General features: G+C 50.9%; 4 protein-coding genes across 4 annotated transcripts; all 4 read right to left on the bottom strand.

The window, feature by feature from the left end:
• Positions 1-217: 217 nt before the first annotated feature.
• LOC112875634 (probable galacturonosyltransferase-like 9) lies at positions 218-1,992 on the bottom strand. The gene has a single exon (XM_025939562.1). It carries the CDS (start codon positions 1,914-1,916, stop codon positions 801-803), a length of 1,116 nt encoding a protein of 371 aa, XP_025795347.1. The 5' UTR covers positions 1,917-1,992; the 3' UTR covers positions 218-800.
• A 5,553-nt stretch (positions 1,993-7,545) lies between these two features.
• Positions 7,546-11,352, bottom strand: LOC112902698 (pyruvate dehydrogenase E1 component subunit alpha-1, mitochondrial). Its single transcript, XM_025971870.1, has 8 exons — positions 10,591-11,352; positions 10,412-10,491; positions 9,840-9,917; positions 8,958-9,053; positions 8,805-8,876; positions 8,653-8,706; positions 8,498-8,563; positions 7,546-7,880 (listed from the first exon to the last, which is right to left on the bottom strand). Exons 1-8 carry the CDS (start codon positions 11,270-11,272, stop codon positions 7,836-7,838), a joined length of 1,173 nt encoding a protein of 390 aa, XP_025827655.1. The 5' UTR covers positions 11,273-11,352; the 3' UTR covers positions 7,546-7,835.
• Positions 11,353-12,578: 1,226 nt separating this feature from the next.
• On the bottom strand, positions 12,579-15,396 carry LOC112875458 (E2F transcription factor-like E2FE). The gene is made up of 10 exons (XM_025939323.1): positions 15,206-15,396; positions 14,987-15,107; positions 14,809-14,886; positions 14,648-14,713; positions 14,414-14,540; positions 14,261-14,328; positions 14,105-14,177; positions 13,953-14,014; positions 13,451-13,865; positions 12,579-12,894 (listed from the first exon to the last, which is right to left on the bottom strand). Exons 1-10 carry the CDS (start codon positions 15,394-15,396, stop codon positions 12,773-12,775), a joined length of 1,323 nt encoding a protein of 440 aa, XP_025795108.1. The 3' UTR covers positions 12,579-12,772.
• Positions 15,397-17,077: 1,681 nt separating this feature from the next.
• Positions 17,078-20,880, bottom strand: LOC112878007 (TORTIFOLIA1-like protein 3). The gene is made up of 5 exons (XM_025942389.1): positions 20,017-20,880; positions 19,794-19,923; positions 18,992-19,530; positions 17,922-18,310; positions 17,078-17,580 (listed from the first exon to the last, which is right to left on the bottom strand). The coding sequence occupies exons 1-4, from the start codon at positions 20,797-20,799 to the stop codon at positions 17,924-17,926; spliced, it is 1,839 nt and encodes a 612-aa protein (XP_025798174.1). The 5' UTR covers positions 20,800-20,880; the 3' UTR covers positions 17,078-17,580; positions 17,922-17,923.
• Between the last annotated feature and the right edge of the window lie 6,240 nt (positions 20,881-27,120).

Genomic DNA, 27,120 nt, shown 5'->3' with positions numbered 1-27,120 from the left:
CATCTGTAAAGATCCTCGCATAGTCTAATGCTCTAAATTCCAGATGCTCCAGGTAATGTGTAATACTGAAGAAACACTATTGGCCCCAGCTCACAAGTCAGAACAAACTAGTCATCACCAGAGCAACAGGGACTTCCAGAACACAGGAAAGCAACATTTGGAGCTCAACAGCAAAACAGATGGACAAGGAAAACATGCTTGCAATTAGGGGAAGAGGTTGAAGAAGCAAATAGAGTGTAAAGCTACTAACAAATGCCAAAACTACAGAACCTTTCACATGCTTGCCCATTCTTGATGAAGGAAGGAAGACAAGCACATCAATGGGTTAGGCCATTCTTGATGAGCATAAAAAGCAAAACAGAAACAGCTATTATGCCATCCAATCCTAGATCAACATAGCAAGGAAAATAGCAACAGCAGGAGATTAGGCCATTCTCGGATGGGCTGTGTCTCAAATACAACAGTAATTTGCAAATGAATTGTACACCACCAATCAAGTAATTCCTTCCAACCCCTGATAGTCACCACCAATCACAGCCTAATGAATCAATCTGAATCGTAGTACAAATGAACAAGAATTTGCTCTCCCTCTATTCACTGTCTTCACCCCCTTGCCGCCAGCGCAATGTGCATACCGCCCCTCCCCTCACTGTCCTGTACAGCCGAAGGCGGCAGCTCGCTTGCAGCGGCAGCAGCAACCGTGGTGGCCAGTGGCAATGCATTGCAAGGCAATTCCATTACCAGCCAAGAACCACGGCACCCCCAAACCAATGAATTATTGTGCATGTCTTGACCTTCTTCTACCAAGAAAACACCCCTGCAGGCAATGCCGCCGATGATGACAGGGCAGACCGGGACTGCCCTGATGCTGATGAATCATTCTCTCCAATGTAGAGGTCGTACGACTTCCAGGTGTGGTCGAGCGGGCAAGGCTTGCCGGCGTCGAGGCGGTCCCATGGCTTGCCCTTCCCGGACCAGTGCATCAGGCTGACGGGACCGTTGTGGAGGGGTCGGCAGCTGCCGAACACGTTGTCGCCGCCCAAGCCGTGCTGGTTCCACCGGTGGTCGACGGCCTCAATCTCGCCGGCGAATACGAGCAAGAACGGAGGCAAGGAGCCAAGCTCGTAGATTCTCTTCTCCTTCTGCATCTCCATCCACCACTCGATGCGCTGACGGTAGTTGCCGACGCGCCATCTCCGGAGGTCGATGACCATGACCCCGGTGTTGAAGTAGCAGGGCGCGCGGCGGCGCCCCGCGAAGACCCGCGCGCCGAGGACGGGGTCGTTCCAGAAGGCCTCGGTGAAGTAGCGGGAGAAGTTGGCGTGGCAGTACTCTGGCGCGGCGACGACCGCCGCGGCGGGCAGGCGCGTCTCCCAGAGCCTGCGCACGTCGTCGACGGCGAGCACGTCGGAGTCGAGGTATATCGCGCGCGGCACGCAGCGAGGGAGCAGGTCGGCGAGGTGGTTCCGCGCGTAGTTGAGCGGCGCCTCGAGCGCGGCGCGCACGGACGCGGAGATGAGCCCGGCGACCGCGTCTGCGCGGAACGGGTAGATCTCGAAGCGCAGGGAGGGGAACGAGGCGGCGACGGCGGCCCGGAGGTCTGCAACCGCCGGCGCCCCGCCGCCCTCCGCGGCGAGGAAGTGGAAGAAGAGCGACTCCGGGCAGGAGGCGTGCTTGAGCAGCGAGTAGATGGCCGCCATGGAGCCCCGGAGGTAGTGCGCGTCGAGCGTCATGGCGATGTGCACCAGGCCCGGGTCGCACACCCCCGCGGCCGCCACCGGCGCCGGGCACCTCTCCCCGTTCCGGTACTCGGGCGCCTCGGCGAACCTCGGCAGCGCCGCCGCCGCCGGCGATTGCGCCAATAACAACGCCGCCAGCACGAGCCCGGCCCACATCGCCCGGGAGGCCGCGCCCATGGCCGCCCCCGCCGCCGCCGACGAGGGGAAGGATCCCCTCCCCGCCGGCTCGCCGCTCGCCCTCGCCCTCGCGGGGGTCGGGTCGGTCGGGTCGGGTTGTGTGGTTTCTTTCTTTCCTCCCTGGAAGTGGTCGGCGTCGTTGGTGGTGTACGCGTTCGTTGGGGTGGTGGCGCTGGCTGGCTGGATGGATCGATGGCAGGCAGCCTGGTCGATCGGTGGAGTCGTTTTATCGGGGACATTTATATGTGGCGTTACCAATAAAGCACGCGTGGGAGCTGTGGGCCCCACCTGCGCTGCGTTGGCTGGCCCCGCTGCTCGGGGCGCTGCTTTGCTTGCCTACGCGTTCACCCATCGCTCGGTTGGCCGGGCCTTTTAATTAGGGCTAAAATGGGATTAGCGCGACCCGCTGTGTAGATACGTACGGCGACGCCACTCTGCTTCGACGTCGTTCTAGTGCTTCTTCTTCCTCGTCGTCTTCTTCCTCGTTAGTTTTTTTTTTTTATCTCCATAGTTTTCCTTTCTGGGGCTTATTCTTGTGTCGTTGGCAACGGCCACGGGTTAGGTTAGCACATGAGCGAGCCCGTGACAGGGGTTAGTGTTTGTGGCAAATTGCCAAGTGGATGGCGCACGAGCATCTTGTTTCGTTTGGAATTGTCCGGCAAAGAAATTTAAAAAGTTTCACGCCTGCTGGATGGCCAATTCGAAGCGATCATGAACAGATGGATGTGCCCATTTTGGCCTGCCGCACCTGCAGGATCACGAATGCGCAAGGCGGCATCTGCGGCCTGCGGGTTCCAAAGTTGGAGGAGCGAATCGGTAACCAATCGCCCATTACCGTGGGGATGGGGTGCTACAAATAGTCAGCCTTGATAGGGAGATTACCGTGACCCGGCCCGGAAAATTCACGCTGCACGGTAGTAGCATCACTTCGTGCACGACGAGTTGTATCCCGCTGGCATGACCCTGGACAAATAATGCTACGGCTAATCTTAGTTCAGACTTGCCACATAAACTAGAAGAACGGCCTGCAAGTCAGCTTCATTTGCTTGAAAAGAAAAAGGAAGAGACATGCTATTTGCTCCAGTGCAATTTTGCAGCCTAGCAGCTGATAGCAGCGTGTGCCCAATGATATGGTTTCTGATATTTTTGTTCGTATGCAGTGACCGCTTTTAGCTGGGCTGACCTACACGTGGCGCCATGTGCTTGGTTCCACCTCCGTGGTCGTTCCCCCGAGGTAGCGTGCTAAAGTGCTAACCAAACGTGCACATGTATAGTAATGTTTCTCTCTCTCAGAATGTGAATTTCTTTTTCGAATTATTGGCTTCGCCATTTGCGAGATGAAAAATGTTTTTCTTTGCTTTTCTTCGCATGCAAGTGTTTGTGGGAATCTTCTGTATGAACACTAAGTTGTTTGTGTTTGATTGCTTCACCATTGGAATAATAAAGATGCCGAGTGCCCTTTTGTGAACGTAGTATTTCTAGAAAAGGGTTTCCGTGTTGGAGAGTCCTAGGCGCAAAGTAGAGCCAACTCGATGGTCATCAAGCTGCAAGGACCATGTCGCACCACATAATAAGCAGAGCATTTCAGAATCCAGAGACCATTCTTTTTTCAGGGAGAAAATTCCAAAATTCAGAGACACTCACCTTCTCACCCATCCCACGTGTGCTCCGGCCTCCTCCCTCCCTTCAACTGTGCACAGTGCACCAACCCCACGGCACACATGAGCACCTCGTGACGCACGCGGAAAATTTGTGCGCTATGGTTTTCGAAGGCCATGTCGTCGTGGGGTCGCGAGACGCAACCGGCAGGCAGCTCCGCGGCATCTCACCTCCTTGGACTGCAAGGCAGGAGGGCAGTGAAAGCTTGACGTCGCTGCCAAGCCATTCCATTCCTTTTTTTTATTTTTTTTTTGCTGCAACCTGACATCCTGCGTGACCAAAACCGTCGGCGAACAATTCGAACTCGCCACGTATCGAGGATTCCTTTTTTCCCTGCATCTTTCTGGTATTTCTCGAAGCGCCGCGCGCTCCGAAAACGGGAGGCGAAAGCGGCCTTGTCTCTTGCTGTGCACAGTGCACGACGCACCGCGAGTTTGGGACGCCGAGGGGGCTGCATGCTTTTTTGTTACCGGTTTTCCATGTGGGTTGGTGAGGAAAAGTACAGGCCAGCTGCTCGACCAAGCTGCCACATGGCTTCCAATTCGTTTTCGCGTTTCTTCAAGACAAAAAGGATGCTCCATCTCCTCTATTTTCTGTGCACTTGTTTTTTTAGAAAAAAAACTCCACCCAGTGGCATCTTTCTACAGGGTAAAGTGGCGTACACGTTCACATATTTATAGAAACCTTGACGCTCCGCGTGGGACCAGGAATACTGAAGGCGTACTTAGAATACGGGTTAGTTGGTGCTGGACGTGACTGACAGGTGGCTCTGCCTACTTGAATTTTCTATACGCGGCAAAAGTGCTGGTAAGTTGCCGGGTAATCCACGTCGAACCCGAGTCCTTTTCACGGAAAGTATGTGGTAGTATATCCACGTAGTACGTTGGTAAAATTGGCAGCATACCCTGGGATTCACGTTGTCGCGTCAGAGCTTTGCTGCGTGCGCCTCGCAGGAACCCCGTCGTCCATTGCTTTGTCGCATGATGAGCCTGACAAGCGACAAGCTAACCGTACCCGGTTTTGCTTTGCCGGTAATGGCTCGAGTCCTTGGATAGATACTCTCCTTAATCACTCACTTAACTGTACCAGAAAAAAAAAGGTTGTTTGCTCGTATGATGATGCGTTACGTCTCGAAAAGGTGCCATCTGAAGAGCCTTCTTTCGTTCTGCAGGCGTGCACTGCGCGTTGCGGTGACAGGTGAGCAGTCGTGCTGCCAAACACGTACACTTAGATATCCTAAGCTGCTTCTCGCAATTTCCTTTCCCGGTGCTGAGAAGTACCAGGTTCCCAACTTCTCCGTGCTCACGCAGTGCGCGTCAAGCTCTGAACCGGTCGTGAAAAATATGCTACTGGGATTGTCTCCGTCACCAAGATTAGAAAGAATCAGACCGTACCCCCATCGTCTCAGCACATCGTTATCACCACTGCATTATAGACCTCAGCTAATATTTACCGAATCAAACCAGCAAGTTATTGTACCTTTTTTTTCCCGTACCAATATTTCGTCAACGTCTCTGTCTCATCAATCAAGTTTTTTCAGTTGCAGTTCGCCACTTGAGAAAAAAAAGGCGGTGCACGGCAAGTCTGGTGGCCGGACAGCTCGGCCGCTGCCCCCTGAGACGTCGGCTTCGTCATCAACGTCCAAAGCAACCCGCAGTAAAACGACCTGACCTTGACATGATGGATACGGGTCAAAATCCAAGCCTTAACGCGAAAGCAAGAGAAATTTTTGCCCAAACCGGGACGGGGCGTACGCCTCCCATCCCGAGCAGGAGAATATCGAGAAATTTTTGCCGGAACCAGGACGGGGCTGCCTGACGAGAGAACACGGTGGATCCTGGGGGAAAAAACTTGGGAACGGCTCGGTCGTCTCGGCTTCTAGACACGGACAGCGACCGCGTCCGCGTGAGAGAGTTCAACACGTACCCCGGACGCTCACAGTGATCGGACTAGGAAAGCATCCGAAGCTAGGCGAGAATGGAGGACGAAGCCAAATCAAACCGCAGCAGCTGCACAGGCGGCTCTGGTTCAGGAGGCTCTGTGCCGTGTCGCAGCAAGCCTGAGATCAGCAGACGATCAAAAGGTCTTCTCTTGTTGACCGTGATCTGCGCCGTGGGTGCCTGGTGCATCACCAGGGGGGCGTGTCCTCGTGTTGAACGTTCTGGGTTTCTTCTGGCCCCAGCCCCAGGCGGCCAGGGCAGCACGTGTGTACAGACTACAGGGGCGAGGCGGCGTGCCGGCGTGCGTGTGGGGGCGGCCGTGGCCCGTGCCTAGAAGGTTCTTTCCCTTGGCGTGCTCCTCCGCTCAGTTCGGACCAGAAAACGAAGTGTCGGCTCCGGCTCGCGACGCCGCGGCATCCACGACCAGGCCTCGCCGGTCTCGTGGTCGTGGCGTCCGTGCAAGCAATTGACCGCTTCGCGTGCGCGACCATCGGCAGACAGGAGCTGCTGGAACTGGCGTGCGTTGCGTTGCGTTAACGCGCCAGCAAGATTTCTGGAGGGAATTTTTGTACTGCAAGCACAGAATACAGACATATGCGCGCCAAAAAGCTCGTCGCTGAGGAGAGGGGCAAGGAATTGCTAGCCCTTTTCCCTGTCTCTCCTTATCAGCCAAAGTGTTTGCCTATTTGGATTTGGTTTCGTATCAGATGCGCTGGGAGGCTTGTTCGTTGCCCTGTGCTCCTGTGCTGGCTGCTGAGGAGGGAGGACTTCAGAATATGGCCGAGCGCAGGAGAGGAGCCTCGGCGCGGTGGCGGTGCTCCTCCTTTGCACCGACACGACACCGTTCGTTGGCGTGCTTCGTAGTGGCAGCCTGGCAGCTGCCGCGAAGCCGTCACTCGTTTCGTCCCCGAGCAGCCAAGTCCGTTCGCCGCGCCGCATGGGACAGTTAGTTCGGAAGTACTAGCACTCTCCCGTTCATGCGAGGTTACGAGCCAACCGGCGCCGGACGCGCTCGCCGCACGCGTCGCCCTGGTGCGCGTACGCCGAGACACGCGTGCCCGGCGGCGCACGGGGGGCGGGACTTGGCGGCTGGCCGGTCGGGTCAGGGGAAACGGTGAAAAAGCCTCGCCTGCGGCCGGGGGCGTACGCGGTCAAGCGGCCGAGGCCGCGACGCGAGTACAGCGACGGCCACGCACCGGCGTTTGTGCACGCCGCGCGCTTTTCCGTTGGCTTTTGTGTGCCTGTGCCCTGCCTGACCTGAGAGGGCTCGCGCGTGTCGTCAGCTGTTCCGAGAGCGACGTGTGGCGCCGCCGCCGGCCCTCCTCCTATGGTTTGGACTTTGGACCAGTGCCGCCAGATCTGATCCCGTCGAGCGAGCGGGCACGCGGCTCTCTCGACGCAGATGCAGCGGGTCGGCGTGTGCCTCTGGACTTTGAACGGGTCGCGCCACGCGGGTGCGCGACGAAGACGACCACCTGGAGTTTGATCCCAGAGGCGGTAGCCTCGGATCGGGCAAGTGTTCACGATCCGCGCTCTCCAGCGTGCAAGCTTCGACGGCCCAACGGCTACTTTCTACGTACAAGGATCGGATTGGTCGAGAATTACAGCGTACTTGTACTGGTTCGTATTCGTACTCTATGTGCTGCGGTTTATGTGTCCTCCGTAACTAACGTTCAATCACGTGAAGATTTCGATCTTACTGATGATTTGTATGGCACCGGAGCAGCGAATCGGGTTCGGCCGTACAGGCTTGGGACTCGGCCCCAAACAAATCGTCAGAAAGGCCCACTCCAACTGAACCAAGGGACTCGATAGCGAGCAAGCCCGACCTGGGCCGTTTCCATCATGTCCTCAATCGCAGAGTTAACTCCCGCAGCAGTTAATGAAATAAAAAATAAAAAATAAAAATCAGAAGCACACCCTGCTGCGCAATTTAATTTCCGCCGCAGGTAAAAAATTGATAGAACATCGTCTTTTCCGAACAGAATCAAGTGTTGGGCAAGTTAGTCCCAAGCGTAAGATGACAGACGTGAGCAAATTATATCCCCCAACCTGGGTTTCATTTTCATTGGAACGGACCAATTTGCGGGCCAAATTTCTAGCTTCAATAAGAAGCCAGCCAGCAGCAGTTAAACTGAATTGGAAATGGAAAAAAAAAATGAAGCAAAACAAAGAAGCTGATCCTCCTGACAACGCATCTCTATACAGGTTCCTTTCCCAACAAAAAATTCGAGCAATGCTTGAGGGGTCTTCTTCGTCAACATTTATTTCTCCCGGCTATCATATCATATTGCGGCTAATGCCCCATCTTGTTGCCAGCCTACGGAAGGGTAGCTCTCAACTCCTTCCTGTCTGGCCCAAATGACTGCACAGACAGAGATAGGTCAAAACTGGCACCATATGATCAAAGTGCAATTTGTAGTTGGGAGTATGATGATAGCATCAACTGATAAAACAAAACCCACCCGTCCACACACTTGTTGAGTTTCTTGGAAAAATAGGAATAAGCACTACTAATATAATGGGACTAATGGTACCAATTTCTGGTCATAAAAACTGCAAACATGGGCATACAGCATACCTTCAGCCAAAATTTTAAAATTTTGACTATTAACATCTTTTAAATATTCATAATGGAAACACGATGCACATTCATAGTAATATTACACAATCAAAATTAGTGATCAAGGTTGCATTTCAAGGCTATGCCTGTCAGAAACAGCAAGTTTTTGTGACTGGAGGTAGTTGTAGTAGTTCCCAAAAGAGACATACTCTCAGCAAAATATTTCAAATGCAAACATAGTTAAGTGAATGCAGCTAATTTCAGGCTAAGAAATGTAAGCTGGTGTTATAACCTACACAAACTTGCTTGGGACAAAAGGCTCTGTTGATGTTGCAAATGCAAGTTAGGTGTTATGCACTTCAAATGAGATTACTTTTTGTTAAAAGTATCTAGATGAAACAGATTTGACAACTTCTTACCTCCACACCAAAGCCCTTCTTATAAACATTTGTGAAGAGCTCAGAAGTGCCAGGCATAGAACTTTCCTGTAGATATAGACAAGAGCATATGCAGTGGTAAGCATAAACAATTTGAAGCAAGAAAACTACAAAAGCATATCTGAATGCAATGGGACCTTTGCTTTAGCAATGGCGTCATCAACTTGTTTCCTGATTTCTTTCTCCATATCCTGAGATAATAATCATGTTAAAAACTAGATCATGAACTGATTGAAATAACGTTTTGCTATTTATTATTGCCCTTATAAAAACATCCTTATTCCCGTACCTTGAGCTCAGCAGGAGTTGCCAGATCGTGAGCAAAGATCAACTTTCTTACCCTCTCAATTGGGTCACGCTCCTGATTATATTGTAACACAGTTAGTTGAAATTCACTATAGCATGACTTCAATTCCAAATTGAAAGATCCAAATATCTTTACCTGTCTTACACCTGAAATCTCATCCCTGGTGCGGTAAGTGCTTCCAGGATCTGACATAGAGTGGCCATGGTACCTGTAGGTATCCATCTCAAGAACCTAAATACATAAATAAGGGAGTTTTAGTAACACCATCATTCAGCATGTGAAATGAAATAATTATGGGCACACAAATATGCCTGCCAGTTATCATAAACAACACTTGAGAATATGCACTTATCTCAACTATAGGTTAGCATAACAAAAGCTCCAGGCGCAAGGCAAATCAGTGCCTCATGCACTTGACGGCCTAGTCAGGATAGATTTTCCTAGCCCCTAGGAGCTAGGGCAACAAGCCAACAACACTAACATCGCAATATAGTTATTTTCATATTTCACAGGTGAACAAGGTCAATTCTACAGCAGCTTTGATCAGAAATCATAACACTCATATGAGTTTGGTAATTAATGACTTGAAACATGGCCCACATGAATTGTTGTTTTATTTGCATATAATTTCTTTAGTATAATTTTTTTAATTAAACCCTGCATTGTTGGAATTGTTACTGTACATAGACAAACGTGAGCATATGGGTAGATTCAACAATAGCAAAGCCAGTACCAGTGAACTATAAATTAGCCGGAGTATTGCAGATAATTTTTCCGGTATCATCAAAAAAATAATAAGCTAGTGAGGGGATATCTTTGAAAAGATACCGTATCCATATGCCTGCATTCTGTATAAACATTATGTTTTCCAAGCATAATAAAGGTGGATGCAGGGCTACCGAGTTAATTATGGTCTAGCAACATCAAAACAGCCAAGCCTGACCCGAAGCCCCTAACAGTTATCCTACATGGTGTGCATCCAAATAGCAGAAAGAAGCAAAGATTCATCCTACTCACAATTGGTCCATTGGCAACAGCATGATCCTTTGCAAATTTGCAGGCTTGCTTCACAGCAAGAACATCCATTCCATCAACCTGCACCGAATATAATTTAGTTTTGTTAATAGCAAAAAATAGGTAACATCAACATGAAATCCAAACTTGAGCCATCCCCCTACAGTCAGAGCAGGACTCAAAATAGGGGGGGGGGGGGCATACATCAACATTTTATAGTTATATAAATTGATACAAAATGCATTTTACACTTAAGGGAACACTATAGCTTCCACCTGCAACTATATTTACTCAGGTCAAACTAAAATTGATGTTAGGTTGTTAGAATAAACAATTGAAGAGACTGGAAGAGCTAGCATAAGCAGAAATGCCATCCTAACTCTGCTGTATCTTTTGATCAAGGAAAACCTACTTCAGCAAATAAAGGGTACCACGCAGAGAATCAATAGAGTCAAATGCTCCATCTAAAAACGACCATAAGCAATCAAGCGAATCAGAAATCAAGTTCATGTTATCAGTTCACTCTTATAAATTCAGATACCACATGAACAAACACAAGAATTATTCGAAATCACCTTCAATCCAGGCACATAGTCACCACGCTTGTAGTAGGCAGGGCTCTTTGCTGCCCTCCACTCCGCTGTTCCCATGCCATCTACACAACAGAAATCAAAACCAGACCAGGTCACATCAGATGAACAATCAGATTTGTCACGATGTAATCCCGATTCTCAGAATTGATGCACGAACTCACAATGGTTGTTCTCGCAAACCAATATGGCGGGCAGCTTCCAAAGGGCCGAAATGTTGAGCGCCTCAAAGAGCTGTCCCTGGTTAGCCGCACCGTCACCATAGAGCGCGAACGTAGCGGTGTCCTCCTTCTTGTACTTCTGCGCGAAGGCGAGACCGCATCCGAGGGGCACCTGCGCGCCGACGATGCCGTGCCCGCCGTAGAAATTGGCATCCTTCTTATAGAAGTGCATGGATCCGCCCTTGCCGCGGGAGCAGCCGGCCTCGCGGCCCATGAGCTCGGCGAAGGCGGAGACGAGATCCCCTCCGCGGGCGAGGTAGGTGCAGTGGTCGCGGTAGGCGGTGATGATGGAGTCGGAGCGGGTGATGGCGGCCTCCATGCCGACGGCGACGGCCTCCTGGCCGTCGTAGAGGTGGCAGAAACCGCGGATGAGCTTGGCCTTGTAGAGGGAGTCCGCCGCGATCTCCATGCGGCGCATAACGGACATGTCGCGGAAGAAGGTCATGAGCTCGGCCGGGGTGGTGGTGACGTCGCGGGAGGGCGGGTCGACGAGGTGGGAGGTGAAGGGGACGGATGTCTCGATGGTGAGCGCGGCCGTGGAGTCGGAGATCGGGCGCGCCGCCATGAAGGCCGTGGCCGGGGCCCGCGCGGCGGGGAGGCGGCGGAGGAGCGCGGCCGCGGCCATGGCGACGATCCGCTAGGGTTTCGGGTGGAGGCGGCGAGGTGGGGTGGGTGGGGGTGGAAGGGAGGGAGGGAGGGAGGAGATAGACGAAGAGATTTTTATTATTCGTGGAGTTGTTGCGTTCTTATGAAAGGGGGTTGGTTGGCATTTGTTCGGCCTGCCGCGGCTGGGCTTGGCGGGCTGGCGGCGCGGACCGGAGATAGACGTGCGCGGTGCTGTAATTTAATTGGTTCCGCGAGTTTGGTTGACAATCGATCAGACGACAATTGACAACAGGATTTTATTTGAAGAGAACAAGCGCATCCGATGAGCCTTTTAATATCACTCTCGTATAGTACCTGATGCCCCGCTAAGTGGACGATTATAAAATATTGCTCGGCTGGCAGAATTATGGTTGGAGCCCGACAGTTTTTTCTATAAAAATGTCACGGCAAAAAAAAAATAGCACATGCGGGCAAGCGGCTGCAAACAGATTATAACTTTCTTAATCCACCAAGATCTGAAATTTACTTAGGGCCAAAGCAGTTCAGCTTGATGGTGCCAAAGTGGTATGCTCAAAGTTGAAGTTATATCGTAGCCAAGGGAACAGCTTTGTAGTTGGGATGACTTCCATAATCCAGGTACTGATGATGAATTGGTTGTTGGATAGAGTGTTGCTTTCGATGACGTTGGGGAATATTTGGTTAGATTATTAGGCAGCCAAAGCAAAGGCAAGTAGCCAACTAAACATTTTAATTCGACACAACCCAAGCAACGGCGAGGGGCCAATCACTCGGAACAATTTGTCCACATCAACCATCCTTTTCCTAGCCTTTTTTTCGGCGCTGGGTGGGTCAAAACATCTTAGCGCACGATAGTGACAGAGCTATGCACTATTTTGGTCAGATCTATTTGCGCAAAATTATAAACCCCATCTCCTTTTTTTTTGCATGAACTGGTCAGCATCAATCGCTTTCAGGTAGTAATGTATAATATAGGCAAGGGTTTCAGGTAACCCCGGAATTGTGATCATCCAGGCAAGACGATTGGACCGGCTGTCTTTGCATCATCTGGACACAGGCCAGTCCAGGAGAGATTCTTTGTTTTGTACTTTGTAGCATCTGAACTGTGGCAACTGAATTAAGATCACAACAAAAAAGATATCTGAATTGGAATGAGTACAATCAGCTATCCCCAGACAGATATGCAAAAGATATACCACATTCTTAGAAGTTTCCGCAGCACAATCAGTGACACAAAGTCAGAAAGTTTTAGAACCCACATAGGTAAGCACATAAACAGCAAAAATTGACAAAAGAGAACCCAGAGGTGAGGTAGTAATGATGTGTTTCAATCTCGTTTTCTGCCTGAAATGGCCTAAAGACATCCTGCATTGAGTAAATACAATGAACCTTAGGCCAAGCTACCAAGTCATGTCTTTGTTTTCTCCACCTTTTAACAGATTGTACAGGTCAAATTCTCAAGCGTGCACTAACAACTACAGTGCTTGAGCCTATAACTTTCCTACAAAAAATGGTTAACAGCAGACTGGCCGAAGTGTTGTTGCATGATGTTGCTGCCTTGAGCAAATTCAGAATACCATGTCTTCCACGCTTCGACGTAATGGGCAAAAAGATCACCGAGTGCTGCATTCATAAAAAATGTGGAAAATTCTGAGTGTAACAGAAAAATGTGGAAAATTCTGAGTGTAACATATAGCTGAGAGCATTCTGTGTCTAGCAACTATTCCAGTCCAACTTCAGACTTCTAACGTTAGATTTTGCATAAACATGCTAACAAATGTCAAATGGTCATGATGGACTATTGGCAAGTGACATTATTTGTCTTGGCTGGAGCCTGCTGGGACCTCTAGTTCATTAGGGACAAGACAGCCAAAGAGAGGATTCTGTGTCAAGCACATCAGATGCCATTATTAGCTTTTTCAAAAGCCTAATTATATAAAACTACAGCTGCAGATACATGCTATACGTGGGGGGTGCGAATTGGTGTAATCGAGCTAAAGAGGGTCAGTGCCTCGGTGGTTACCCATAGGACAGCACCAATTCACACTACTACTATACTCATACTTCTAGACTAAACAAAATGAACTAGATGGAAACAAGATTCTAATACTTAAGAAGCATAAACAAACTCTAATTCCATGTAAGGAACAAAACAAGGATAAAGAAGTATTGAACACACCTTGGTTCTGGTACTGTGGTCGAAATGAGTCAGAAAGGCTCTCCCAGTCTTCAGCCCTCTCCCTTTGCCCAGGTTTATTACCACCATCAAGTTCATGTTTCCTTGCACCAGCAGGGTGGAAAGGACCATAAACAAAACCACTCTTTTTACCCTGTCCAAGCCGACTCTGCACAACTGATTTGCAGTTCTTCAAGATGTCACCACCACTCTGTGCCAGTTTCGCTTTCTTCTGTATACTCGAATCTTGATTGCTTCTATGCACGCCAATGTTAGTTATATCAGTCCCAAATGCTCTTTTGTTAGATACAGTCTTCCCTGGTGGGGGTACAGCAACTGTGACAGCATTTTCTGCATTTGGTCTCGCTGCCCTACCCAACCATCGGAATGCAGGCTTTCTCGAGTCCCCTTGCTGTATCTGGAATCCGCAGTTTAAGAATGGAAGTTAGAAACAGCTGCTACCATAATCTTGCAACTTAATCATTAGCAAGCATCGAAAGTCTACCTTCTCAATCAGATTCAATGAAGACAGCACATTGGCAATGTCATATAACCTCCGAACTTTAGCTGCATTACCAATGAATTAAAAGATTAAATTATTTTTATTAGTCATGGTGGTGGTACTGCATGTTTAGAAATGGAGGGCGAAGTACTAACTTCTCATGTTGGTCTCCTCGTGGCCTTCTCCAAGGAGCAGCTTAGCAGCTTCGTCAAGTGAGACCGTATCGACCTGCTCCAAATATAGAATTCATATAGATGAACTGATGTGGCATGAATTTTCAGGCAGAAATACAGATATTAAGAATTACTCACCTCCATGGTGAGGAAGAGCTTCACGAAATTCTGTGTGAGCAACCCAAGCGATTTCTCTTTCCTATGATCTGAAATTGTAACAATCAAAATCCTGAGCCTGGCAGACAGAATGAAACACCACGAGCTAAAAACGTGAAGGAAATATCAATGTACCAGATCTAAGCCGGCAACGGGGTGCACCAGGTTTGTCAGAAGGATTGTCCACAGTCTGACTCAGTTTCTCATTTTCGATATCACCATCTGGATTGCCCAGCTTATCATCATCTTCGTCGTCAGACACCTTCACAAAAGGACATAGGAGAAGAAACACTTCACTTGGGAACTACAGTTTGTGGGCCAGAAGCAGATACATCGCTTCAAATGGAAGGGGTCGATAAGAAATAGTACAGTGGAAGCAGATTGCTGCTCAGTTTGCAGAGGAGCCAGACCAGACTTCTCTCTTAACGCCCTCTCCTGACAAGAACAAGAGAACAGAAATCACGGCTCAGATACATGGATGAGATCTACAGTTCTTGATAGGAACATCACACGGGGGACTAGACGCAAACCTTGAGCTCTCGCAAAGCCATTGGGACACCGTCGAAACCTATCCAGGTGTAGCGATTCTTGGCCTTCCTCACAAGAATCTTCTCACAAGGGGAAGTTGAGTCAGAACTAGAAGTCTAGGACCACACCCATACAGACCGTACAGCATTGTGCCCAAGAAAAGCAGAAGAAGGAACTAACCCCGACGCTCTCGAGCACGTTGACAATGTCGTAGATCCGGCGCCTCTCCACGCCGAGGCTCTTGGCCGCTTCGTCCAGCCCGATGGACTCCACGTCGTCTCGGTTGTACAGAACCACGAAGCTAGAACCAGCACGAAAAATTTGGTCAGAACAGCAGAGATAGACAACAGCTCAGGAGATTGCGAATCCCCAAATGCGCTGAGGCTGCGAGGGGCTCACTTGGAGCAGAGGAGGCCGAGCGACTTCTCCTTGCGGCTGTAGGCGTGGTGGCGGCTCTTGGCGCCCCCCGCGAGCATCGGCCGCGGCCGCGCCTCCTCCTCCTGCTGCTGCTGCGGCAAAGCAGACTCCATCGCCGCCGCTGCAGCCGCAGCCGCGGCCACCTCGGCGACGGAAGAGGAGGACGCCGCCATCGCCATGGACATCGCCGATCCACGCGAGGGGATTCCGCAGGATTTGTGGTCGCGTGGTGCGGGTCTCGGGGAGGGAGGGGCGAGGGGGGAGGGAATTCCTGGAAGTATTATAGGTGGATGGATCTGTGCGGGAGCGGGAGGGAAGGGGGAGGCGCGGCCGTCGAGTGGGATCTGGAGGGACTCGATTTGGCGCGGCGGAGGCGGCCTCGCCCGCGTTTCAAAATTTCTACGCTCCCGTGCGGCTCCGGCCGGCCGTTTCGCTCGAGATCGGCTCGGCGTGGGAAGCGTGAGCCGTCAGGGTCTCTCCCTTCCGGCCGTTTGAAATTTGAGCGGCTGACGCGCGCGGCTGAGCCGAAGGGGGAGCGGGGCTGGCCCGCGGTGCGCGTGCGGATTTGAGGTGGCCGTCGGATTTGGAGGGTTTTTGCGCAGTTCGGCTCGTCGTCGCGGCGGGCGCGCGTCTCGATGGGATCTTGTTTTATTTTTTTTTTGAAAGGAAAATGGGATCTTGTTTTATGGGGCCCGGCACGTGGAGGAGCGGCGCGAGCGCGATAGCGCATTGGCGCGCGGAAAGCTGGCGCGCCACGTGAGTCCGTGACGGACTGACGGTTGGTGGTTTTGGCTTCGGTTATCCGCGGCGCGGCGCGCCCGTGCAGCAGCCCAGCAGCCCTCGCCGGCGTTGCAGCACCGCGCTGTTGTAGTGGCGCTGCCGGCGTTCCGACGGGCGACGACCCATGCGTCACCGCGACAGGTGGTACATGGGCAGGGTGTTGGACTCTGAAAGTTTGCTGTCGACGAGACGAGTCAGCTGCTTGCCTGGAATGCCTCCTGACTCCTGATGGCTGACGTGAGCAAATGAGATGCAGCTGCAGACCTGCAGTTCGCTAAAAAAAAACAGAGAGAGAGAGAGATGCAGCTGCAATGCCGGTGGCTCCAAGCGACCACCAGGTCTGCTGCTGGTGATGCGGGAGGCCTCGGCCACAGGTTCTGTTGGGAAGAGTATAGTTGACGCGTGCTTGCTTTGGAGGGTGATGTAGGTAGGTAAGTTGAGCATTGGGGATGACTGATGACTAGCAGGTGTCTCTGTCTTGAGACCTGTAATGTTTTGAGGCTGGGGCGAGGCTCTTTGCTGGTGGATTATGTGTTGTAAAACGCTGGAACCTGTTGGTCCTGTACTCCTCTTGCAACAAAGCATACGGACAGGGGAGATCATCCCCGTCACTCCAAAAAAAGACAACTGAATTTTGAAATTTTGAACCAGTCTCAGTTGTACAGTACACGTTTTCCTTCTGCAGGTGGGTACTCCTTTTCTTTTCTCCTGTATCCTTGTTTTGTTTGTGCATCGCAATTCGCAGATCATGGGCCGATCCATGCGGTCGTTTTGCAAATTCCATGCCTTCTTGGGCCGTACGGACAGGCCAGATCGTCCCAGTTGTGACGTTGTCCCTGGTCAGTTGTATAGTAGGCTACCAGTGAGTCCATGGCTCCATGGCTTAAGCTGGTTCGTCTGACAATTGTAGGCTCGTAGCCTTGTTACGGTGAATACTGACCACGGCAAGCAATTGGGGCAGTGGAATTTCTCCCTTAGCCATAGCTGTGGCTGTCAGGCAGCTTATTGGCCGCACCATCAAGATCAAGCATTCGAGGTCGACGCACAGATTCACAGTCAGCGCACACTGGAAAGCATGGTAAGCACAGCACACAAGCGCTTTATACGACCTATGTACAAGACGCGTCCATAGTTCCGTAGGATGATGGTACATTGCGATTACGTTCTATTACAAAGCTAGCTGTTTCTCGAAGTACTGTATGATGGGACAAAACACAGCAGCTGTTGTTCTCATGCCAAACTGAGCGCACTGCAGTCTCCAGGGCGCCGTTGCTTCAGTCTCAAACAAGGCTGTATGATCAAGAAGCCTCACGCCCTCACTGATGATCCACCTCAAGGAGTCCAGCTTTGTGGTTTAGCATAGTACTCTAGAGTTTAAGCTTTGGAGTGGCTCCCATAGAACTCCATCGTTCACGTGTACAACACCGTTCTTTCATCTCTGATGGAGGAAAGGCTTCCGGAAATTACAGTGCAAATTCCTTCAAAACAAGGTCGCAGCGGAAAAGCTGAAAAGGGAACTCCAGCCGCCTCCATGACCCTTCAAACAGAATGTCTTCATCATGCCTAACCCACCCACCCTGAGTAAATTATGATGATATTAGGTGCCAAGTAGTTGAGCAGAAGGAAATTATGTCATGCAAAATATAGTGGAAATTTAAATGTAGGTTGGTGGGAAATGAGAGGGAAGCCCTACCGGCCTTAAAAGAGAAAGATTCTTCAAGATAACAATGAGAATATAGAATATCAATGCATTATTATGTATGAAAAGTACCACCTTTTTGCTGCATTGTTATTATCAGCTTCTAACTACAGTAGTCTAATATTTGGGGGTATCTTATTGTCTTAACAACTGTATCTGGCGCATCAACTGAACTATCTTGAGAAAGACTATTAGAGTTTTAAGTTAAAAAATAATTACCTTCACTTTTGTAAAGTTGTATCCTTCCTCCTGCCTTCTTGAGTAACCATTGTTTTCCCTACAGATGAAATGTTTGGCTCGGCTAATGGGTTGGTGACAAATCCACCCTGAAGCCCGAACTTCTGCCTCTCCCATTTGTAAGAAGTTCTGCTCTCCTCTGAGCTGTTTGCTGGGTCGGAGGCAGAAAACCTGGAGGAAGACCTACCGCCACCATGCCTTCTCCAGAATTTTGGGCTCAGAATGCAGCACGTCTTCACATCAGGCTCCCTGTTTGACATCCTTCCTGAAGAGAAGGCCAAATCACGAGAGATCTCGTCCAAAGCCATCTCCAGCCCATGCACCCTTGTCTCCAAAGAATTCATGCCATTTTCAGACTTCCCCATAAATTTCTGGTAAACAAAAGAAATAATAAATTTCAGGTGTGCTTCCAACAAATGGGAGGTGTCAGAAGGTCGCTACATGACAAAGTATTCATAATGCCCACAGTGCTAATACCTATATGCCTTATAATATGAATTATGATTTAAAACATTGATTGCACCATGACAGGTGCATGTAAATCAGCAAGATGATAACATGCATGCCTTCATGTCACTACTAAAATCAGTGTATAGTTTACATTTAGCAATGTCATGTTACGTGGGGAACTTGGAAAGCAACATGACATGTGCTGCTATATGTATATGACAATGTCTTGACTTGCAGATATCATGTTCAAATCTGACCCTACATGTCACTGATACTGAGAAGTCGATGCTGGATGTTAACAGCATTTTTTTAAAAAAAGATGTTAATAGCATTTTTCAGCAGCAGTCCCTTTCCACTATTTCCTGAAACAACAGCTAACATTACCCTCTTCTTGCAATAAACATAGATGTTGCGCCCGAGTATTCAGAAACCAACAACTCCCAGCATGGACTAACTTACAGATATTTTTTTCTGGTAGTTTAGTAATCAGCAGAGACGTTTATAGTTATTTATTTCTGGAGAAGTGTTTAATAGCTACAAGCCTTATAAGCCACACAACGGAACTGCAAAATACCAAAAAAAACAGAACAAAGGAAAATTACCTGGAGAAGATCTAGTAAACTGCTTTGCTGGTTTTCAATCTGAAGCAACTGTGTCCTTATTTCTGACAAGCTCTCATCTTTGTGAACTGCAAATCTTTCTGATCCACCCTCAACTTCTGAAATCTCTTCCAAATCACCACCGCCCTCGTATGGAACAACTCGTGATCCTGTTTTAAGTCCAGCCAGCTTGGCCGACTTATCCTCGCTGCCTTGGAAGAGTGCCCTCCTTGCCTCCAGTCTGTCTCTCACATTGCCTCCTTTGAGAAGCTTCTCCTCTGTCACCATTTTGATTGGGGTAGCATCCGGAGCAACAGCAATCACAACTTTATAGTCACAGTTCTTTGCTTGGCGCCCTTTGTGGTATGAATGCGGCGACAGCTTCTTGTTCCTGATTGATGAAGGACTATTGGTTTTGGTGGCACTGGGTGACACATCAGGCGGAGATGATCTGCTCACAGGCAATCTGCTCCTCCTTGTTGCTGATGGAACTGAGTTTGAGCCCAGTGAAGCAGCTGGATATCGCCCGTCGCTTACACTCCCTGATTGTTACAAGATAATATGTCAAAAGAAATAGATGCATCGCTTGAACTACTATTCAAATTTTTTATTAGCAAATTACAATAGAATCTTCCTCTACAGAAAGAGCCCCTTTAATACGGTTCGTTACTACTCGCAACGCACAAGAATTTATATGGCTCTTATACCTCTTGCAGGGTACAAAAATAAATTTAACAGATCTGTCCATGCAGAATTAGTAGCACAAGTAGCAACTATAAAGCTACAAAAGAGAATGATCCTTCACCTGTAAGAGAAGATCTTCGTTGTGACTGCGACGCTGGTGGCGCAGCCGAGGAGCACTCGTCCTCTTCAGCATCCGGGATCTCCTTCCACGCCTCGATCATCCTGTTCATCGACTCCCGCACAATCTTGACCTGCATTGGCCCATCATAAAACTCAGCTCCCATAGTCAGATCTAAAAAAAAAAAGATGGCATCAATAAGATCGGAACCAAATTGGCGACCGACCTTGTCAAACTTTCTGGCCTCGAAGAAGGTAACGCAAGAGGATTTGTAGGTCGTGAGAAGATCCGTGTGTTCTAAGGCCAATGCGGCAAGCGCCTCCGCCGCGGCCTTCCTCGCGGCCCAATCATCACTACCGATTGCATCGCGGAGGCACGGAATGGAGGCGGTGACTTCGGCATCGCCGCCCATAACCGCGGAGGCGCCGATGAGGGTGATGAGCGCGGGCTTGGCCTTGAAGGCATTGCTGCGGAGCAACTTAAGGAGGCGCGGTTGGAGCTTGTGGAGGTAGCAAACGAGGTCGGCGGTGAGGGCGGACGCCTCGACGGCGGCGGCCGTGGCGAGCGCGGCCGCCAGCTGCGCGCACTGGTCCTGCTCGTGGAGGAGCGCGTCCGTGAGGGGCCTCAGCGCGGCGGACGCGGAGGCCGAGGCCGCCGCAGCGGCGCGCGCTGTGTCGACGAGCGCGGCGCGGACGGAGGAGTCCTGGTCGCGCACGCGGCGGAGCGCGGCGGCGAGGATGCGCGGGACGAGCGGGGCCACGGCGTCGCGCGGGTGGGACGCCGCGACGAGCGCCAGGGCGCGGAGCGCGTGGCGGCGGAGCGGGGTCTTGTCGGTTGGGCGCGCGTCCGAGACCGCCGAGACGAAGGCCGGGAGCTCGTCCGGGCCCAGCGAGCGCGCGATGGTCTCGAGCTCGGCGGCCGCCATGGCCTCGGTGTCGCGGTCGGCGAGCTTGAGGAGGCAGCGGTTGACGCGCTGCTTCAGCGGCTCGCGCCGCGCTGCGGTGCCCATGGCTGGCGCGCGAGGCACGGGCGGCACCGCCGTGTTGTCGCTCGGCTAGTTATTGGCGTGCGCCGGGCCGGAGTGGCATGGAAGCTGCCTGGCTACTGGCGCGTGAAGTGGTGATCTCTCTCTAATAGGTGCCGGTGCCGGGTCGGGGGTAGGCGAGTCGGTTCTGCTACTGCGCGTTTATTTATGCGCTTCCCTTTTGTTTTCTTGCTTTTTAACTTTTCCCTTTTTCCCCTTTATTATCTGACTGACATGGTGGAGCTCAGCAGCAGCTTTGAGCGTCTGTATGTAGAATCAGGTTAGCCATAAAAAAGGACAATAAATACTAATGCCGTACTCGACTTATTTGCGACCCTAAGGCTGTTCCCAGTAGCGAGCGGGTTCGGATCGGGAAATACCGATCGAATTGGTATTGGGCCCACTTATTCCGCTTCCATCTCCGCATCGTGCCTCCAGCAGATTCCCGAAATAGCACTGCAGCTGGCTCCCCCGCCGAGGCGGCCGTTTGCTTCCCGCGCGATCTGGAACTGGGCAGGGGCGAGACACGGACCGGCAGTTGAGATCCGAACAGGAGAGAGGAGGTGCGGAAATAGGAGTCGAAAGAGATCGCTCGGATTCTGGGATCGTACATGGGACAGCCGCTGGGTGACACAACAGTAACAATTCGATCGCATAATCGGAATAAGGTGACATACCGTACCTGCTGGGAATAGCCTAATAACGTCTCCCTGCGTGGTGCGTCTTTTGGTAGTTGACACGACCAAACGATACCACAACCTCCATTTCTTCATCAGAGAAGCTGGGAGAAAGGGATCTGCTTGCTACAGGTATTTACCAGTAGCTGGGCACACGACGACCCTAGAATGGATTACTGTGTTACTAGTTGTAATGCTGCTGATTACAATAAGGCATATTAATCGAACTAGTGATTTGGTTTCTGGACCGAACCAGAGGCTTTATGATGCAGGAATCCGATTAGGTTGGAAAACGCAAGGGGTTGGGAAAATGCCAGCCAGCTCATGACGCCACAAGCAGTTTAGACGCATTCACCAAATCTGTAATTTGAGGGTGTTCTAGGCCTGATTTGTACCTGGGAGCCCATAAAGAAACTACAGTCCACAGAGAGGGTGCGACAAAATAGACCGGTAGAATCAGGAGGTGTTTATGGTCTGACAATTTGAGGGGGAATTTTCGGGGCCACCCTGGTCTGGTCCCCCGACGCACAAGGCACAGAGGATCTCTACTAATTGAGATCCTCCATGGCAAATAGGGCAGGTACAGCAAAAATCCTATATTGAGCAACACTTAATTACCCGTTCCCGCTGTAATTCCTCCCTGGTAATTTCCGAGGATCTGTTTTTTCCCCCCTCTCTGCGGCTGCTGGCAGCCTGGCAGCAGTGCGCCAACACGCGCATCGCTGGTCCGTTAGGATTACGGACTTGGGTGCTTTACATGTGTCACCAACCAACCTACCGGGGATTTACATCCCACCACGGCTGTACATTAATGCCACGCTACTTCACCACTGCTCTACACGGAGGAGGAGGAGGAACAGTAATTCCCCGCTCGTCATGCACGCAGCGCAGTGACGCAGCCGAACCAACCGACCGGACGGCGCTGCCGGCAGCTAGCTTCGCGGGCGCGGTGAAAAAGGAAAGGCTGCCGTTTCAGCGCGCGCGACGGGCGAGGGACTGGGGCTAGGTGGCTGGTGGCTGGTTACTGGTGAGTAGAGCTGCCGAGCTGGTGCGCCGCGCGCGGCGGTGGCCGGTCTGCTTGCCGCCCGGCCGGCGTCGTCATTGCCGTGCCGGTGCCGGTCCCCGGAGGACGCGTTGCGGCCGGGCGAGAGAAGCAGGCCTGCCGGGTGGAGCGGCGGCCGAGCTGGCCGCGGATGGACGAACCGGGAGGCCGGCACGTGATGGCACGCCGCTGCATGCGTGCCAGCTTTGGCTTTGCGCAAAGCCGGAGCGCGGAGCTGGCCTTCGTCAAAGCTAGCGAGGCGGAGAAAAGAGAGGAAGCGGCACTGGCTTTGTGTTGTACGTACGCCAGTATGCGGCAACAAAAGCTCTACGAAGAAATCGTCTTCCGAACGCCCGCTTTAAAGCTGCGAAAAAATGAACTGATCGGTGTACATGTGCCCGGATCGTATAACAGGTGGAAGAAAGGTTATCGTCGTACGTTCTCTGGAGGGTGGAGGGAGCTGAAAGAAAATGACCTGCCAAGCTTCTACCTCGGCAAACGTAGCAGCATTTTTTTTCTTATGTTGAAACACTGCAAGTTCTTTTATCACTTCGCACTTCTTCCCCCTAGTCATTCCGTACGCAACAATGCTCAAGCAGGCAAGAGCTCACGTGATATTCCATGGGACGACACCACATGGGGATGGGATGATCGAGGTGGTGGTGGTGTAGTACTGTAGTGTAGTACAGCCTAGAGAAGATTGAGCTGGATAACTGCCATGCACTTCGTGTCTTCGTCCGTGATTACTGATTCGACCTCCATTATTTCACATGGCGCTGCTTCTTTCAACAACAACAGGGAGAGGGTCAGAGGAGGTACAGACTGTGTAGAGAACCATCAAGACGCGCGCGTGACTGTCAGATTCTCGGCACCTGGCAGGTTGCCGTCGATCAGCGGGTGGAATATATGCCCATGACCTGAATAGCTCCTGATCCAGCGTCAACCTCCAGCCGATGAATGACCCGGCGGAGCCCAGACGATACCGCGCGTCCAAATCGGCATCAAGGCGCGGCCGCGCCCATGGCGCACCACACAACTGTGCGACCCTGAGGCCACCGCCTGCGTTCTCTGCATCGGGATGAGATGAGACGCACGGCGAGCCCAGGACAAGGAGAGGCACTGGCGCCGGCGCATGTGCCGTTGCCGCTGCGCACCCCTCTCGCGGGCGCGGCGCATGTGACCGAGGCCGCCTCTTTTGCTTGGGACGTTTACGCGTGGGACGGGGTGTTCCCTACTTCCATGCGTCCGCCGATCCGCGCATGCGCTGTGCATCCTCCATGGGTATCGATCAGCTCGGGCACTGCTCAGCGCGACCTGGCACTGACAATTCGTGCACCGGTCGGTTTCAGCGAAATTAAGGAGCGTTAAGATATATGATGGAGAGGCATGCGTGCGCATGCCGATTTTTTTTTTAAGAAAAAGGTGCTCAGGATTTCGTCAAAATCAATCAGGTGTGCGTATACAAGCATTTTGTTTCATGCTCTCTGAAAGGATCGCAACAAAAGCTTGGTCATTGCTCGATGCTACATGCACGCACGGCTTAGTAGCAATGGGCAAGTGCCAAGATCAGTGGATCGCATTGAATCGCATGGGATCCACGTCCACTGCACTGGCCTGTGTGTGCTGATAGGTGAATCTAGGCAGAGGTTCAAGGGACGCCACTTGGATGCTGGCCTCCAAATAAAGAGACATTTCCCAGTGCGGCCAGGAGATCGATATGAATGAACAACCTCAGGTCCAACAGCAATTTGGTGTTAGTTGTCTCGGGGTGAGATGATAAAAGAGTTTGGTACAAGAAGAAGCTCCCAGAATTCACTTGGACAAACTAATATGTGAGGTAGCAACTCTCCTACGTGTACAGCGCAGAATTTGGCAGTAAAAGTTTATCTCTACGGAATCGAATTGTTTCATGTGATTTCCTTCTAGTCCTCAGAAGCAAACAAGCCTTATCAATCATAAGGTAAACATGCCTAGTTGTGCCTTGAAAAGCTCTACTGACAATGCAAGCATGGATACAGGTACATCTCCCCACCTAGCTTAACGCAGACGGTTGCCGGAGATTAGAGCTCTTTGGCTCTTCAAACTGCAGAATAGATTGGGTTCCAAGAGAGAGAGACCACTGCTCATCTGCGGTTGCCACTCCATAAAAAAAACAGCGTTAACTAACCACCGCATGGTACATCACGTGAGGGCGCTGAAAGAAAGGAATGCGCTTTATATACGCCGGCATCAACACGAGGACCACCGTTCCAGCGTTCCTTGGCTTAAATGCTCACTACACACACAGCTTTTTTAGATTCCCTTGCCGTTTGGAAATACCATGTACTCAGGAACAAACACGAATAAGCTGTAAGTATCCTCGCAAAAGAAAAAAGAATAAGCTGTAAGTAAATCCACCGCCATGCACCATGCACCATGCACAAAAAGCTCGGTTAAAATTACAGGAAACTCTTATGCCGCTGCCTAGGAAATCAGCTCGTGTTCCATGCACTGCACGGTGCAAGATCTCAGGACATCGACACAAAGTAGTAAAGGGAAATGCAGGAGCAGGCGTCAACCGTCGAGTGCCAAATGGCTCGGTGCGTTTGGACTTCACGCATGGGGGGCATTGTCAGCGAGAGGGCTGCCACTGCCATGCCACTCAATAAGCCAGTGACAGCTCTGACCGCGGACGCTTGTTTGGTGGCGCTCGCTGTCCCACAGGCCACACAGGCGCACCGCCGTCCCCGGCAGGCCGGTGGCATGTGGCTAGCTTTGATGGTGTGGTGCCCCCGGTCCTGGCATTGGAAGGCCTGCCCAATGGAACGCCATGTCGCAGAGGAGGGGAGCCGCTCAGAGCTGGGGGACGAAGGAGAAAAGCTAGCGCTGGGTACAGTACTTGGGTTAGATTACATCTACGCGCCGCTCCGGATTAGAATGAGCACATGCGCCGCGGCACAATCATGGGTGCCTGCTTCCCACCCGTCACGCTGGCCATGTGCTCGCTTTCTCGGACCCGGGAAAACAAAAAATCCCCTAGCGATCATCACACCACCCCTGCCACTGCCACTGCCACGGCGCTCCTCCACGCCGAGGCCAGTTGGGATCGGGGGGCGCCCTTCTTTTTATCTTTCCGCTGTAAATTTCAAGAAATCGCAGCAGATTTTAGGAGAGGTCTCATCGGTTTCCTGCGGGTAATTTTAGCCCGGATCATATCGAATGTCAAATAGAGGGGTTAAAAATGAGCTAACTATAAAACTATTAAAACTATTTGCATAAATCGATGCTGATTCACGAGATAATTCTATTAAATCTAATTAATTCATCATTAGCACATATTTACTGTATCATAACATGGTCAAAACATAGAGTAATTAGGTTTAATGGATTCGTGCAGCGAATTAGCTTCGATTTATGCAATTAGTTTTGTAATTATAATATTTTTAGTTAGTATTCGATGTAATGGGATTAAATTTTAGTTAGGCAGAACCAAACATGCCCTTAATGGGCTGCGACGAGGCGCAGGTTGGTCCGGAAATCAACTCGTTTTGTCCATGCTCTCGTGGGTTTTGATAGTATCCACGATGCACGCTGGACCACGGGAAGCGTTGGGAACATCCATTCCGTTGGCCGGCGGCGTCCGTGATCCTGCGGCACCTGTCCTTGGATTTTTAGCGTGTAAATTAGTCAAAAGCAGCTGTGTTTTGTTTTTTTCATGGTTGTCGCGCGTAGAAAATTAAAAAGAAAATTGAAACCGAGTCGTCGATGATTGCGAATTATTGAGATGTGGAGCTGTCTAGGGTTCTAACAACCCTTGCTAGGCGACACGCTTAGGAGCAAAGCAATGCTCTGTCGGTCCAGGTGTTACGGCCTGAGCTGAGACAAAGGACACTCTTGACTCTCCTCCTTCCTGCCAGTGTTTCGCTTTGCTGCTTCCTGCTTCGCCGGCCGTAGAATCCAAGGTTCAGCCAGCGATCCTATACGGCGTCGCCTGGAGCTTAGGATGCGTGCACATTCGTAAAGCTCTGGACACATCGTACTCGTGACAGCCTTCTCTCAACCGAAGCTGCTGAACTGACATACATGGAGACTGAAGGCACTGTGCTCATGTGCTGTGCCGTCGCTCTTCGTTCGTGTAGGTAGCGAGCGATCACTGACTCATTGTTCACTGTTCATCGTCATGTATCCTGTATCCAGTATCCTGCGTAACTAGAGTTGATGAAGATAACCGTGGTATGTAGGTGGTGCAGAAGAACTGTCCAGAAAAAACACATACTTGCATTGTAAGAGCGCAAGCTACTGGCTCCATTAATCGATCAAGTAACGCAGAACATGGATCATTAGGACAGGAACGTACTGATACTGATCTGATGATCTCACTTTCGATCTTAGGTGAGCTAATGGGAGGTTATGGAGGTGAAGTCCTTGGCGCAGTAGGTAGGTTGGTGCGTGCTCCTCTCACCTAATATGCGTACGAAGAGAGATTAGGGGCCCGTCGAAAGAAGAGTCAGTTTTTGACATCCTTTTGGTGATGCGGAAGATGAGCTAGTAGTGACCTAGCGACACCAACCAGAAAGGCACAAAAGTCTTGGTTTCTTCAGCACTCCG

Source organism: Panicum hallii, chromosome 1 (genome assembly GCF_002211085.1).
Source record: "Panicum hallii strain FIL2 chromosome 1, PHallii_v3.1, whole genome shotgun sequence".
Taxonomy (NCBI): Eukaryota; Viridiplantae; Streptophyta; class Magnoliopsida; order Poales; family Poaceae; genus Panicum; species Panicum hallii.
Note: the sequence above shows the minus strand (reverse complement) of the source record. Positions and strands in the feature narration are given on the sequence as shown.